Genomic DNA, 16,441 nt, shown 5'->3' with positions numbered 1-16,441 from the left:
TTCTCAGTCTCCTTTGTGAGTCCTTCCTTTTCTTCCAATTGCTTTCAAAGATCATGCTTTTTGTATTGTATGTAATCCAAGGTCACAAAAATTTCCTTCTATGTTTTCTTCTAGGAATTTTAAATTGTAGGTTTTACCTTTACATTATTACCCATTTTGAGTTAATTTTTTCTAAGTAGTGTGAGGTATGGATTGAGGTTAAAGTTTTCTGCATATGCGTATTTACCTGTTCCAGCATCATTTGTTGAAAATATTCTCCGCTGACTCACTTTTGCAATTTTATTGAAAAATCAGTTGACCATAATGTGTGAGTTTATTTCTGGACTTTCTGTCCTGTTCCACTAATTTATTTGTCTTTCCTTTCTCCAGTATAACACTTGATTACTGTAGCTTTATAGTAAGTATTGAAATTAGTTCGTGTGACTTCTTCCCGACATTGTTTTTCATTTTTGAAATTGTTTTTGGCTATTCTAATTCCTTTATTTTTCCGTATAAATGTTAGTGTCAGTGCGTCAATTTCTGCCATACATCCTGGTGGGATGTTGAATGGGACTGTGTTAAGTTTATAATCAGTTTGAGGAGAGCTATAACAATATTGAGTCTATCAATGTGGTACATCTCTTCAATCATTTAGGTCTTTTCTGTTTTGTAGTTTCCAGCATGCAGATCTTGCACATATTTTGTTTGCTTTATAACTAAGTATTTCATACTTTTTAGGTGTTATTAAAATAGTACTCTTTTCAATGTCAATTTTCAATTGTTCATTGCTAGTATATCAAAGCAATTGATTTTTGTATATTGATCATGTATTCTGTGATCTTGCTAAACTCACTTATGCTAGCTTTTTTATGGTAGACTCTGGGATTTTCTATATTGGCAGTCATATTGCCTGTGAATAGAGAGAGTTTTATTTTTTACTTTTCAATCTGTATGCCTAGTTTTGGCATATGGTTTAAAGTGCTATTTCACTTAGAATATTTGCTTCTTAGAGAAATATTTTAATAAGCTTAAGTCCTTGCCAAATTGGCTTTCGAGGTTGTTAAAAGAGGTTAGAGCTCAGAGGCCTGAGCCCAACCAGATAAGGCGCTCAGGTTGGGTTGTTGGTTTATATCTGTTCTTTCTTCAAATCCTCATTTCAAGACATGGGTCATCTTTCCCCCCGTTCATCCATTGACTTACTCTATTGCCATCTAGAGAATGAGCATGATGTGCTTTGGATTTAAAGAATCAAAGAGGTCGTAACTACTCCTAGAATTGTTATCATGGTAATTGCCCAAGATCACCAGGCACTGATGTCACCTCGATGCTTATGGGAGATGGTTACCGAAGCTGTGGGGATTGGATTTACGTGGTGGATTTATTTCCAATCCACAGTTAGGGCCAAGCTCTTCTTGGAGGGAATTTACTGCTGACGAGCACTCATGTGATGGTTGCCCACATGTGAGCCAAAGACTCATGTCGCTTCCTTCCCTAACGCTACATGGGTCCGAGGTGTTTGTTTCTTCTGCTCTGCTATGTGGGCAGTCTTTATAATTTTTACCCTTCAAAGCTGTGCTACAAGATGAGTAGGTCATTTTATACCGTGTTTGATTTTTGTGTCATGGTGACTTATTTTCCTGTTCTGAGTTGGTCAATCGGGATGATGTGACAAGTATTTCGTGCAGGCCAAGAACCTCCCTCCTGTGTCTGCAGAATCATCACTAACGTCAGTGGTAAGGAGATTTAGGATAGCTCTTTGACTTAAGAGCCTTCACGTTTCTTGCTGGCAGATGGCCACCCCCTCCATGGGCTTGACTGGTACCTCAGCTGCTACATTTCTGACACACGTGTCCACCTCTCTTGCTGGTGTATGCATGAGTCATGAGCAGGGGCTCTATCTTAAACTCGTGTCTCCAGGGCCTGACTCAGGGCTTAGCTGATGTTATCGTCTGAATGAGATCTATAAGTACGCCTAGCAGTCAGTCTGCCACAGTGGGAAGGTTAAGGACTCTGGCATCAGGTTTGGGTCTGAGCTTTGCTGCCCATCCAAGTTACTTATTCTCTCAAAACCACATTTCCCCATCTGTAGAATGAGGATATTATTTACCTCATTAGTTATTGTAAAGTGCTTAGTTTATCATCTTATAGTACTAGGTAAGTGGATATTATTAGAACTTCCTTAACGGAGACACTGTGTCATTGAATTCTAACTCACAGATTCTCCCCAACTCACTTGCTTCCACTGGTTGAACTGGAGTTCAGGAGCTGTTGCTGCACGGTTTGATGCCCCAGTGGCATCAATGTGGCTGCCATTGCCAGTGAAATGCTAATTAGTTAATTAAGTGTTTATATGATTTAAGATGCCACAGTGGCTTGTTGCAGTGGTATCTGCACAGGGTGATGCCTGGGATCTGTGGGCTTCCATGCTAGTATCAGCACCCAGGATTTTGTATTCAGCAGGATCCATGAGGAGTTCTAATTCCTTCAGGCTGCCACATGTCTGGAGTCATAGAGGTGATCCAGAAGATGTAAAGATTTCCTCCCCAAATCTCAAGGGATGTGTTCCAGACTTCCAGGCTACAATTCACTCTACGAGTTTCAATAAAGTATTTCTTCATTTATTTTTCCTGGTATCCTCCGTCCTGTCTGAAGAGGGTTAGCACTGTTAGCTTGATATATAATTTGGGGTTTGGGAAGATGCTATTGTTAATACTTGAATATGTATTTTATTTCTTATTTTAAAAACTTCTCAAATTATCAGAAAAGCTGTGATTCCCATAAATTTAGTCTTTAGTGTAAAAGCATGGCACATTTCTGATATACACATCTTGGTCTTCTTTTTTTTTCTTGTTTGTATTTTAAATTAAGAACTTTGATGGTGTTCTGAAACTATTTGACATGGCCTCATTTTGAAGGTGATCACATAGATTCTGCTGTCTAAAGAGGCTGCAGTTGATAGAATATAATCTCTCAGTTGGAGAATAAGCTTGCAGGCAATGCTTGTCTGGGGCCACGTGTTCATAATATCTTTACTGGGTATCGTTTATCTCTTTCTTGCATACCGTCTGTTCCCCATCAAAATAGGAACATGTCAATATGGTCACAATTTTGTAGAGTGAGTGCATATACCCTGTGTGTATATGTGTGTATGTTCATGTCTTCAAGTCTATGGATAGTAAAACTAGTTGTTTTCTAAGAGTGGGGTGGTACTTTGACTTCCTTTGTGTTTTTCTGTGTTTCAAAATTATCTGCAATGATTAAATATAAAAGCAATAATTATTGTACATAAAAATAGAAGGACTTTTTATGAATATCTTTCCTAGGCTCAGGCCAGGAAAATAAATTATCATATTATTTTGCCCAGATACAAGCAGAATTGAGAAATTAAAGAGAGGGATTCTAAGGCTGGATTTCCTAGAATAATAATAACTTCAAAGGTAGTTTACAAATTCTTAGTTATATTAACCGAGCATGGAGAAAGAGTCTATCACTTAACAGTGTTGTGGATTTTTATGTTTCTTTTTATAAACCAGATTGAAAAGGAAAACCAAGCCAACTCCGAAGAAGAAGTGACCAGTAAGGAATTTCAAGTGAATGGATGGCCTCAGCTCCTGGGCTCACTGCTTCTCGACCAACATGCCCTTGGGCGAGTCATCCAGCTTCGAATATGACCCAGGGGCAGACACCTGCGGAGGTGGCAGCTGCCAATGCCCATGGTCCCCACGGAGTGGGGGGCCTGCTGGGCAGCCTGCCTGGAGGTGAGAGGGGCATCTCTGTGTGTTTTGCTCCAGTCAGTGGGTCCCAGCAGTGCCCCTCAGGCTCCAGAACTCGGTGCACAGCTCTTTGGTCTCACCTGCAGTCCTTTCTCCCCCAGGACGTGCACAGGCTGCCAGGGTCTTTGGATCAGGATGGCTCAAGTGCCAGCCCATGTGTTGTCCTCCAGCCTCTGTTCCCCTCTGTCCCTGGCATCCCGTTGCGGAGTCTGACTTTTTTGATCCTTGACCCTCTTCTTTGTAATTAATCCTCTGTCCGGGTTCCTCTCTTCCCCTGTGCCATTTGCTTTCCATTTGGATAGTCCCTACTCTAGAATTCATTGTTTTGCAAACTGTGTTGCTTTGGGCAAGTTGTCTGGCCTCAATCAGATGCCCTCCACCCAGCCCCTCTCTTGAAGGGGTCCTGGAGACAGGGCTGTACCCCAATTCCTGAGAAGGGCTGAGGCCTTGTCCCTTTGTGCTCTCTCTGGCTGGGCTCCTCCACATTTCCATCTGACACTGTAGTAGGATCAGGAAAAATAGGAAAGGAGCTTTGCCTTGGGGAGTGAGGAGAATTAAGTGGAGGAGACGCACATGAGGGGAGATTAAGCAGTCTTAAGACTCCTGCCTGTGTAGGAGGCCATTCAGGAATGCAGGAGTCTGATCCCAATTGTAAGGAAGCAGGGTTAGGGGTTGACTTTGCCTCTTGTCTCTCTATTTTGCTCCCACTATCTGTAGCCTTAGACTCTTGGGAAGAACTTTGATCTTGAGTATGTGCTCTTGATCAGGGCCACAGGAACTAACACCCCTATTTCACCCTGGTTCCACCACACCCTACACATACACACACGATGGAGGGGGATTGCCTCTGGCTTAAGTAGAGGACCCTCAAATCATCTTGTGCTTTTGTGGATTGGGGTGTGTGTGTGTTTTGGAACTTGGCTTTGGGAAGATGTCTTTGGGTTCTCATTTTCTCTCCCAGGCACAAATACTGGAGAGCCCCTCCAAGTCCCATGTTGGTCCCGTGCCCGCTGAGACCCTGATCACTGAAGCTGATCATGAGACTACACTCTAACACACTCCCTTCTGGGGCCTGCCCTTGACTTAGGTTTCCCCTGTATGCCCAGCAGTGGCCTTGTATGAGCCCTTCTTGGGCTACTTTTCCTACTCAGCTCAGAGTTGGGGGATGAAAGGAAAGGAACTGGAGTGGATCCATCTCTCTTTAGGATCCAGCAGGGTCCACTCCAAAAGCCATCCCAGCTTTTTTTTTTGCTGTTGTTTTTCGTTTTCTCTTGGGGGGTGAAGATTCGCCCTGAGCTAACATCTGCTGCCAATCTTCCTCTTTTTTTTTTGTACTACACTTTCTTGCCTTCTTTCTGTTCTCTCCTTTGTACATGTAAACAGGATCTTGTTGTATTTACTCCGGTCTTGGGCCCATCTCAGGGTCTGTTCTTGTTCATCCTGCCTGTGATGCTCTGGCCCAAGAGCTCTGTACTGGTGTCTTTAGCTCAAATATCATCTCAGAGATGCTTCCCTTGGAAACTCAGTGTGGTTTCCATAGTTACTGTTTAGCCCATCACTCTAGTTTGTTTGTCTTTACAGCACTTATCACCCTCTGGAATTATCTGGTTCATTTATTTACTTGTTTATTGCTTGGCTCTTCCCCTCCTAATCTAAACTCCAAGATTGCCAACACCTGTTTACTGCGACATCCTCAGCTCCTAGCTCTAGTAAGAAATCAATAAACACTTGTTGACTGAATGGATGCTTGTTTGTTGTTTTTTTATAGGAAGAATTTCTCAAAAGTGTAGATATTTTTGGGAAGTCAAAGGTGTCTATCATACTTAACAATAAGGAACTGTTGGTTACCTTGTGGGGCACACTCTGCATGGAGTAAATGGGAGGTGAGGAAGAGGAATTCATGAAGGGAGATGCAACTCCCTCAAGTAAGCTTAACTGTGAAGGGAAGCAGAGGATAGGGCAATAGCTGGAACATTCCATGAACTCAGGAGACACTTGAGCATGGTGACTGCTGCTGGGAAGAAGGCAGCAGAATGGGCATATGAAGAAAGAGGAGAAGACAATTGATGGAGTCAAGAACTTAGGAGGTGGGAGGGGGGAATCCAGGGTACAGGTGAGGGGATCAGGCACAGAGCAGGGGTCCCTGTTTATTGGAAAAAAAGGAAGGAGAAAAGGAGAGTATAGGTTTCAGTGGGTTTGCAGGGTCAGTGGCAGGATCTTGAGGCAATTCCTGCCTGTAGCTTTGATTTTTTTCTTGAAGTAGGATGTGAAGTGGTGTGTTCACAATGGGTAGTGGTGGTGTTGGGGGTGAGATATAAGGATGGTGAAGAGGATTATAAAGAAATCACTTCATCCCAGGTCTTTGAAATCTTGTAAAAAAACCCTTTCTCCAGGTGAATTTAATTAATTAATTTACAATTCAAGGCGCTATTTTTCCACTAAGTCATTGCCTACAACCTCATATTTAGTTGTAAATCCTAGATCTAAACTTGAGACCCATAGGGTCTCAGATGGAAAATGAATGAGTTGGAGAAAGAAAGGCAGAGTCTAATCTTCCCAAGGAATAAAGAATCATGTGGAAGTTTTCACCACGGGAAGATGCAAAAATTCTGACAGATCACAGCGAGATGGGGCTGTGCTGTCAATGTCCATCTGGGCTGCTGTTCTAACACCAGAGAAATGTGGAAACTCAAGCCTGGAAGGATCTTGGGAGGGCTTCTTGCCTGACTCCTCTGCGCATGTCTCAGGCACTTACTATCACTGCTTTGATAAAATGAAGTGTTCTTAATGGACAAAGATGATTCTGTTGATCCAACTTTAGGATGTACAGCTGTAATTTGGAGAGATTTTGCATACTCACTGTTATTTGTAGCACAGGTACATACTTGCAGGAATGTTGGTTTATACAGATAAAGATAAAAATAACTTATTTTTATTGAGTATCAACTATGCATCCATCCTATACCACAGGATGTTTTACATTTGTAAATGAGAGAGGTTGGTCCTGGCCCCCATGGCCACTGGACCCATGACCTTGACCTTATTGCCATCATACTGCAGCCTAGAAGTTTCCAATTTGAGCTTGATGGAGCCCTGAGGTACTTGGAGATGCACCTTATGAGATCAGAAGGAGGTGGAGCCAATAGGGCTCCTGGTTACACCTCCACATCGACTAAGGCAGTTTTAGGGTCTATGCTGACTTCTGATTTTTTATATATAAAGGATTCCACTGGGATAACAGAGTCTGACAACATTCACTTTCATAACTGTAAGAAAATATTGACAGAATACTTATGTTAGTGATTCTCTAAATAATTTATTGAATTGAAGAATGTACTCTTTGGCATTACATCATAGGGCTGGGTTGAGTTGACTGGTATTTCAGTGACTACTTATTTCCTCTTAGGCAACAATTCACCTACCACCAAGTTGGTTGTTTTGACTTTTGATCAACTGGATAGGTTTACCCAAAGTACAGATGAGCAAAAGAGCATAGATTAACATATTGTCCTAATAATTATACCTATACTTTTACTTTTAAATGAATTTAAGTAAACGTGTTACATTCAACATGGTACTACAAATCTATTTCTGTTGCATATGCTACCTTAACTATATAAACTACTTTCATAATACATAAAATAGGCTTGAGGAGAGTAGAAAACATGGTAAGTTACAGCTTAAGTGGTGGCCTTACTTCATAGCAAATCAAATATCTATCAGATTTGAATCATTTGGCTCAAAAAGATCTCTTAACAATAAAACTAAGTTCTAAAAAAGTAGTAAATCTCATTACTAGAGTAACATTCTCATTGGATTTTCAAGCATATGAACGGTCCTGAGAGTCCATTCATAATCTGAGGCCAGAAGTCTGTGGGACCCAGTGGTGTATCTGGAGAGGCTAGTGGATTCCCCTCTAGAACCAAAAGGCTGTAAGTATTTTGTAGAGAGAGAGGTAGATAATCTCAAGTAATTAGAGTCCAGAAAGAAGGTACTTTCTTATGGCAAGAGGGTCTAAGTTTCTAAAGGTTCCTTTGTCCAGAAGATGTAAGCTCCCCAGGAAGAAAGGGCGGGGAAGAGCGTCTGGGTCCGTGTTTGAGAAGGTGGCTGATAGGGTGAAAGTCTTTTCTGTGGTGAATTAATGACAGATATTCTTGATAAAGATAGGAAGTTATTTGCATCAGCATTAGCCAAACCAGCCCTTGCTGCATGAAGAAAGTGAGAGCTTTTTGGGCCATTCTTTATTAATGAAGCCACACTGGGCCAATATTAGATGCAGATGTTTTATCAGATATTGAAAATAGTCCCTTGGCTCAGGTGGTGGCCCATGCACAGCCCTGTGTTGACCTCCAGGCAAATCTATTTGATTAATGATGACACGGAGTTATCACTATTGTGATATCATCATCGAAGAGGGTTGGGTAGTCTGTCATTCAGAGAGTGTGGGACCCAATAGACATTCAGGCAACTTTGCATCCATTAGATCATGTTTGCACACAGATCAGAGGGTAAAGTTAAAAAAATTTTTTTTTCATTTTTTAAATTTTTCTTTGAGGAAGATTAACTCTGAGCTAACACCCGCCTCCAATCCTCTTCTTTTTGCTGAGAAAGACTGGTTCTGAGCTAACATCTGTGCCCTTCTTCCTCTACTTTATATGTGGGACGCCTGCCACAGCATGGCTTGATAAGCAATGCTGAGGTCTGTACCCGGGATCTGAACTGGAGAACCCCGGGCCTCTGACGTGGAACGCATGAACTTTACTACCATGCCGCCACGCTGGCCCAGAGAGCAAAGTTTTTCCTGACACCTCATATGTCCCTCTACCTAGGTGCAAGCCCATTCACAGCTAATTAATTCACTTCTAGGCATATCAGGAGAAAGGTGTTTGGTACACTGGGGGGCAGAGTGACCCTCAGTCATGGGGAGGGTCCTGTGGGAGCCCGCCTGGCTTCCAGGACCTCTTGTTGATGGGAGTTACTTAGTAAATCTCCCTGCATTTGGTTTTATTTCTGAGATCTCTGAAGTACACAAATTTTTGGGTTTGTTATCTGCAATTTCTGTTTCAGGAAGGCAGCATCTCTCTTCTGTATTGGAAGAAATCTGATGCACCAAAAAGAAAAAGCCTGATGTTCTCTTTTTTTTTTTCCTCCCCCTGCATAGTCATCCAACAGATTTTTACATAATCTGTTTTCACTATAATTCACCCTCCATTTCTTAAATTCTCTGTAATATCCCCTTCTGCAGCTGACAGCTTCTGTTCTTTCTTTTCTAGAAGAGAGAAGCTTCTGGAAGCAGAATTTCTGAGTCAGACCCTTTAATAGAATCATAGTTTTCTGCTGATGGAGATCGTTAAGGATCGCTACTGCCAGCTGCAAGGTTTTGCATTTATTTTCGACTAGAGCTTTGGTTGCAAGCAGTAAAAAAAGAATCATTTTCCAACTTTTTTCTTCCAGTCCAGCCTTGCTGACACCTCGTTATTGGGCTTGGAATGTAAACGATGTCTGTTTTCTTAACTCTTGTTAATGTGGATTTTGGTACCATCTGAATTCCCTGATTTTTCATCTTCTTACTGTATTAGTCTGCCAACCAACTCTTTCTTTTTAAAGTGATCCTGTCCATTTCCTTCCTTATGATTTTTCTCCTCCGATGCAAAGATCAAGATCAATTGTTTCAGCTGCATAACATATTTATTCAGAACTTCAAGCCCATTCTTTTTTCTAAGCCACAGCTTCTTTCTAAGACTGGCAATCTTATCTGATTTGCTCACCAATCTCAGCAGGTAGGGATGGGAGGTTGGAAACATCGAGAGACAGGAGACCACAGCTTCCTCCCCACTCCAGGCTCCCATGCGCCCCCTCCAATTGCCACTCCTTCCTTGTCTTTCAGCTCCTGTCTTCCTTTCCTCTCTTTCCCTCACTTATCTGTTTTTCTACAACTTAAATTGGCAAAAGATCTTGGTTTTTAGATTTCCGGCAGAGCTACCTACAACCTTCCTACATTTTTATTGCTTGGGCTTCACATCGTCTTCGCTGCCTTCTCCGGATCTTGTTACCAGGTTCTACCTGAGATTCTCACCAAACCAGAAGCACTTTGACTCATGCAGGTTCCCACTGTTAGGTGACCAAGAATGGCCTCTGAGAGGGGTGCTCACTCATAGGTAGGTGAATTCTGACTCCAGATCTCCCCATCCCAGTTTTCTTCTCTTCCCCAAATGGCCTGATGCCAAGATGTCACATGCCCTACAGATATGCTCTCCTGAATTAGGATGGTTATGTCATTGCTGAATCTACTTCCTTAATTTGCTTTCACCTGCAGTTTTAATGTGCTGTTACTTGCATTGTCTCAAGTCTCCAAAAGTCCTCAGCCAAATACTTGAACCCCCTTCTCCTGCGATACCTTCCTTTTCTTCTGGTATAAGTTTCCTTTCGGTGAGCTCTTGGGGTCCTAATAAAAGAACCTCTGGAGTTCAAAACATGTGTGTTTGTGTGTGAGCGTGTGTGTGTGTGTGGGTGAGAGAGAGAGAGAGAGAGAGAGAAACAGACAGAGACAAAGAAAGAGAGAGAGAATGATTCTTTCCCTTTTTGTGGCTTTTTCCTTCTGCTGCTTCATGTGCTGTGGGAGAAGTGGGTCCCTCCCTTCCATTCCTAGTCTTTCTCTTGTTCAAAACCATAAGCAGTGGGAGGTACAGGGCTCCTGGTAGGGCCAAACCTTTGATGCTCTTTACCCATACAGAAGGAGGTTCGGTTGGCATGTCATTCCAACTTCCTCTCTCTTCCGACTTGTGAAACTCAAATTGCTGGGGAAATGAGAAAGCATTAGTGTATACATATCACCCAACAAAGCTTTATAATGTTGTTTCTTAAGGCAGCTCAGTTTTCTGAACATTTTAGACCCCCATTGGGATGTAACTGATTTAGAACAATGTTATATGGTAACTTTCTCCTACAGTCCTGAAATTCTGTGATTTAGATGGATTATGTTGTCTTTAGTTTGAATATAGACATACAACACAAGGACATTCAGATCCATGTGGTTTCTGTGATTGTGGTGGGAGTGTACACAAATTGAGTTGCTCTATTTTCTGAGCTGGAAAGTTGCTGAAAGGAGGGGCCTATCAAAGTTCATCTACTGGTGGGCAATGCTTTTATCTAGTGCTTTGTTGGTTGCCTCTGTCTCCCATCTTGCACAGTGGTTGGGTACAGCTTTCCAGTCCACACATCTCACCTGCCCCCTACCACTTATACCTCCAGGTAGTTAAAAAATGAGCTCTGATTAGGACCTCTTAAATTGCCTCTCTCTCTCTCTTCCTCAAAATGCTTCCTCTCAGGACTCTCAGATGCAAGTGACCAAAACAAAGAGGATGCATCTCCAAAGCTTGGAGAAGGCAGGGCTGTGTCCACAGCTCTTTCTGTATTTCTTTGTTTATATGCCTACTCTTTGGACCATTCATGTGACCAGAGGGTATGAGGTTCTAGGATTTTCCCAGCTTCAGACACCTACCCACCCCTTTGGTCAAGGAGCAGTGTCTATTTCTGGAGAAGATGGGGGAGGCCAATCAAGGCTGCACAGATCTAGCCACTGGGAGAGTAATACAGACTTCTGGTTGACAGGTATTTTTCTCCCCCCAACAGCATTTTGAAGGTATCATCCTATTGTCTGCTGACCTCTATAGTTGCCAGTGAAAAATCTGCTGTCAGTGTACTTGTCCTTCCATTGTAAGTAAATTATATTTTCCCTTTAGTTGCTTTTAAGATTTTTCTTTGTCTTTGGTGTTTTGAAGTTTCACTGTGATGTCACTAAGCATGGTTTTATTTTTATTTATTTTGCTCAGGATTCAAGTTTCTTCAGTCTGAAGACATATATCTTTCTTCAGAGATGTGCCAAAAAAAGATATCGTTGTACAACCATCATAATGGCAAAAATTAAAAATTATCAAGTGTTGGCGAGGATATGGGGAAAAGTCTCATAAGCTACCGATAGAAATTTGTAAACTATTACAACACCTTTGGGGTGAAGTCGAGGGATATGTGCAAAGCAGGATATTGTATAACCTATGATCAAGCAATTACAATTTCAGGCACCCACCTGAGAGAAAACTGGCATTCATTGAAAAAGGAGATACATATACATATGCTCAGTGAAGCACTGTATCTCATTGAAAAAAGAGAGAAAGAGAAAGAAATTAATCAAAATGTCCACCAATAGGAGAATGAGTGAATCAATAAATGCACATTCATAAACAAAATCCTAAACAGCAGTTAAAATAAATGAATCAGATACACCCAGATGAGGGAGATAAATTTGGGGGAAAAATTAGGAATACAAAAAGCAAATAGTAGATGGTAAATGCAATATGATGCCCTCTGCGTAGATTTTAATAACCCACAAAAGCATAATTGCCCAATAAGCAGAAACTGTAAGATCTCACACTCTCTGAATACTCCAATAGAATTTAAAAAGACAACAAAATAAAAGGCTATCCAAGAAATATCTGTCCTCTTGGAAATCAAAAATATTTGAAATAATTCCTGGCTTGAAGAAATAACAGAAATTAAAAGTGCTATAGAAATGGTCAACACTATTAGCCAGACACAAATGTTTTTGGAGAGATAAGTGGGAGGCTGATGATAAGCCTGGGGTCTCTCCAAGGTTACAAGTCTTAGATAACAAAACCTCTGGTTCTGAGTCAATTTTGGATCTGGGTTGTACTGTGGCTTCTGCAGCTTTCTGACACGGAGAAAAGGGGGAAGAGTTAGAATTCACCCGTCCCTCACAAACTTCCTTATTAATAGGTAGGAAAACACAGTAGAAGATAATAGAATGTTGTAGAATGTGGAGGGATGTAAAATGGGCGGTGTTAGGTAGAGGGAACTCAGTGAGGGAGAGAGGGGGCATCTGGAACAGTCTGGTGCTGGGAGCTGGCATGGCCAAGCACAGGCAGATGCTCCAACAAGGAATGACCCTGTGCCCTCAAGTGAGCACAGCCAGACCCTGCCAAGTTTAAGGGGCAAGCAAAAATATGGGGGCAATGCCAGAGAGAGATCTGTTCAAGGTGTAGGGCTGGGATGAGAGGGAATGCCAGAGAGTAGGGAGGAAGAGTGGTAGACTCAGATGAGATTTAGCTCAGAATGCCACACCCCCAGAAAGAGAAATCAGGCCAAGTACTGTCCCAGGGCAGCTGGAGGGCAAGGCCAGAGTGTCCTGGCTTCCTCACTTGGGGAGGCCACTTCTCTGTGGAAGTGGCAATAAAAAGGCAGGGGAATTGAACTCCACAGAGCTTTCAGGTAGAAATATTTCTCCTGCCTCAATTCAGGTGCTAAATGAACAACAAAATGAAGACCTCTACTATGAACAGTTTCCAACAATGAGATATCCGAGGCCATTACATTCCTGGGAATAACACCAGGGGTGCCATGACAGACTACTAGAAAGAACAAATTAGTGGGCCAGCCCCACTCAGACCCAATAAGGAAGCTTAATATTTCTTCAGCCCGTTTTAGATTTTGGCAAAGCCAGACCCCACACTCAGAGCTTGCTAGGTTCTATCCTCCATATCATCCAGGAGATACACAGTTACTACAGAGTGAGCAGCTGGGGAGGAGAGAGCACCGAGTGCATTAATTCACATGAAAAATTGGACATTAGCACAGAAATGTTAATAAACAGAAATCCCTGAATTCTTTATGTTCGTCTGTTGTGGAAATAAAACCCTCTGGGGATAGATAAAAACATGTATGGAAATTACTTGAAGCTGATGTACAAATAAATTAATGTGCCTTGGATATTCTTACTAAAATGTGCTATAATTCGATTGTATTTTTTGTCTTTTAAGGGTTGTTTCTGGGGAGCACTATGCAGTAAATATTGCAGAAGTTATATAAAGCTCCAAAAGCTATTCTATGTAAATTTCTTGAGTGTGAATTCCCAACCATAATGTTTGGCATATTACTTTGATAATTCTGGAAGTTAATTGATTTTATATTCTGACATTTTCACTGGTTTGGGGAAAACTGATGTGTGTACCCAGAGTTGTTCTGTAAATGCTTAACAACCGGCTATCTGGGTGAAAAGTCCTGATTTATGGTGTTTGCCAATTTCCATGGTGTAAATACTTCCACTACAGCTGAGTGCAAGCGATAAACGTGATGTCACTGAATGCAGAAGTGGGAAGAGATGTTGACAGGCAACTCTTCTGAGTCGCTACAAACCACTGCACGTACCTATGGGCTTCTGTGAAACTGCAATTTTTTACTAAAAATTCTGCTCCATAAATATACAAAGGCACTAGTGAAAGGAAAAATATAAAGGGAAAATAAAATGAATTCAAACTGGGGAGCTCAAGTGGAGAAAATTGACAGATTTCTTTTAAACTTTGAGAAATGGTATTTGTCTATAATCTGTACTTTATTATTACTTTTTATTAAGCCAACAAGATATCTATGTACCACAGTGAGTGTTCTGAACTCTTAGATTCTTTGGTTTTCCCCTAGACAGAGGCTGGGGCTTCTTTCCTTTCGGATATTAGTGCTAAGCCAACGCTGACCAAAGAATCAATGGGACCTGCACCCTCTGAAGCCAGTTTCAGGATGGCTGAGCTGAGGGTCCAGAAAGAAGAAAAGATATGGAGGCTTCTGAATTTTGGGGAGGCAATGCTGAAATTTAGAGCCATGGTTTGATATGTTAATATATAGCTTTTTGTTATTAACATTAATGGACAAGAAAAATTAGTTGTTCAAAAATGGATTAATAAACTCTTCTGTTAGAGTAAGGCAAGAAGAACTTATTAAAATAGAGGCGAATTGGAAATGTCAATAAGAACCATGGACACTTTTTAAAGGAGGCATTATCTGTTCTGTCCCTACAGTGATTTATGCTGCTGGATGCTTTTGCTGCCATCCTGCCAAATTCCAGTCAAAATGTGGAGCAAGTTTATTTGCAGAACTAGTGCCTGTGTCTTCTGAAACTCTCCTCCAGCGGAAGGAACAAATGCCCTTGGAGGAGAGTTGATTCCATGTTTCTGGGCAGGGACAAGAAATCAGGATTAGTATGTGAATTCCAGATGTTGAGAGAAAGCAAGGTTGCATTAGGGAATCAGAGAGTCATAAATCCATAATGATGCAAAAGAGAAGATAAAAAAGAATTACCTGAAAAGCACACCTGGTTTCTGAAATTGTTTACTGAAAAGGCTGCATATTGATTAACACACATTATGTGAGGCCCACGCTGAAGTTTTTATAACCATCTGTTTGAAAATACAGGATGCTGTTTTTTCCTATAAGGAGGTGAACCTGTAGGAGTACAGGTGTACCTTTCCTGTACGGAACCAGAAGGGGTATCATAGGACATTATCAATGTTCCAAAGATCTCTGCAAAATGTGGTTTATTTGATAGAAAAGGATGCAAGCAGATTGGAGAGAGAATCGGGATTTTTGGTGATGCTGTGAGCGACCTTTCAGAGTTGTTTCTCTTATCCTCCTGGCAGTAAATTATAATCTTTCCTAAGTATTGCCAGCAGCAGTTGCGCAGCGGAGAGAGGCATCCTCTGAAAGCTTTGCTGAGTTTATCAACTAGCCAGCACATGTGTCCTAGTGCAAGATAGGTCATGTTGCTTGTGGCCATTTATCCAACAATGACTCACTTTGCACAGGCAAGGGTTCTATACCCTCTTTCAAGATTATTTCTATTCCCACGTGGCTGTGCACCTCAGATGGCAAATCACCAGCTTCTCCAACCACAGTGGGCCTCACTGTGCCTCACTCCAAGGGGAAAAAGTCCTCCAGATGTCACAAAATGTTAAAAGATCCTGACGAATGGAACACTTTGAGAGGGCAATATCAAACAGAAAAAAGTTTGCTGGTGAAGAAGGGTCAAAGCTAGTTAAAAACTAAAAGGAGAAAGATAGAATAAAAGGAAAATATGTCATAAAATGTAAATTTTAACTGAGCTTATCTCTCTAAGGAGATTTTAAAGTTAAGGCGGTATGGGAAATAAGTGAAGGAACAGGAAGCAGCAGGATAAGGGGTAAGTTTGTCACAAATGTGTGAGGAAAACACGCTGGCACTAAACAGCCACAAGTACAAACATCAAGTGGAAAAACAGGTCAATATACCGTCTATTGGCGTCCGTGAGAACAAAACGTATGATATAACAAGTGAAAAAAGAGGTCCCTTTTATTTACTGAGGTAGATTCACCCTGAGCTAACATCTGTGCCAATCTTCCTCTATTTTTTAGCATGTGGGCCTCCAGGGTGGTGTAGGTCCGTGCCCAGGAACAGAACCTGGGCCACCAAAGACGAGCACACCAAACTTAACCACTGGGCTACTGGGACTGGCCCCAAAAGGTCATTTTAACACCAACTGGTACTTCTGATAACATCTGGTTCTTTGCAAAATCTGCATCTTAAACTCACTATGGTTTACACAAAATTGGAAGGAAACCAACTAACAACAGGTTTGTCACCAATAAAGGATAGCACGGTGCCAGACATACGCAAGCAGGAGGTCCAACCACTCCCCGAAGGAGATGGTGGTGGAAGCCTGCTTTGGGCAGAGAGTCAGCAGCACTGTGGGACTGTCCAGTGGACGGCAGGATGCAGGTATTGGGTGGAAACTGAGTGGGCTTAAAGGAGGAACAAAGAAAAGAGGGTTTCTGGCTTTGTATAAATAAAAATAAATCAATCCAAGAATG

At 41.7% G+C, this 16,441-nt stretch overlaps 1 protein-coding gene across 19 annotated transcripts in view; it reads left to right on the top strand.

Annotated features, from left to right (window-relative positions):
• Positions 1 to 13,549, top strand: part of MOBP (myelin associated oligodendrocyte basic protein) — a 47,381-nt gene extending 33,832 nt beyond the window's left edge. For 11 of the 19 annotated variants that reach the window (XM_070492331.1, XM_070492337.1, XM_070492333.1 and 8 more), the window contains 3 exons: positions 3,513 to 3,737; positions 11,385 to 11,468; positions 11,585 to 13,549. In XM_070492331.1, the coding sequence (XP_070348432.1) occupies positions 3,513 to 3,552 (40 nt within the window). In that variant the 3' untranslated portion in view covers positions 3,553 to 3,737; positions 11,385 to 11,468; positions 11,585 to 13,549. Of the gene's footprint in view, positions 1 to 369; positions 398 to 3,512; positions 3,738 to 11,384; positions 11,469 to 11,584 lie in introns of all 19 variants that reach the window. The other 8 variants (XM_070492326.1, XM_070492323.1, XM_070492334.1 and 5 more) reach the window with 1 other exon arrangement.
• Positions 13,550 to 16,441: the final 2,892 nt, after the last annotated feature.

The sequence above is a fragment of the Equus asinus genome, chromosome 21 (assembly GCF_041296235.1).
Source record: "Equus asinus isolate D_3611 breed Donkey chromosome 21, EquAss-T2T_v2, whole genome shotgun sequence".
Taxonomy (NCBI): Eukaryota; Metazoa; Chordata; class Mammalia; order Perissodactyla; family Equidae; genus Equus; species Equus asinus.
Note: the sequence above shows the minus strand (reverse complement) of the source record. Positions and strands in the feature narration are given on the sequence as shown.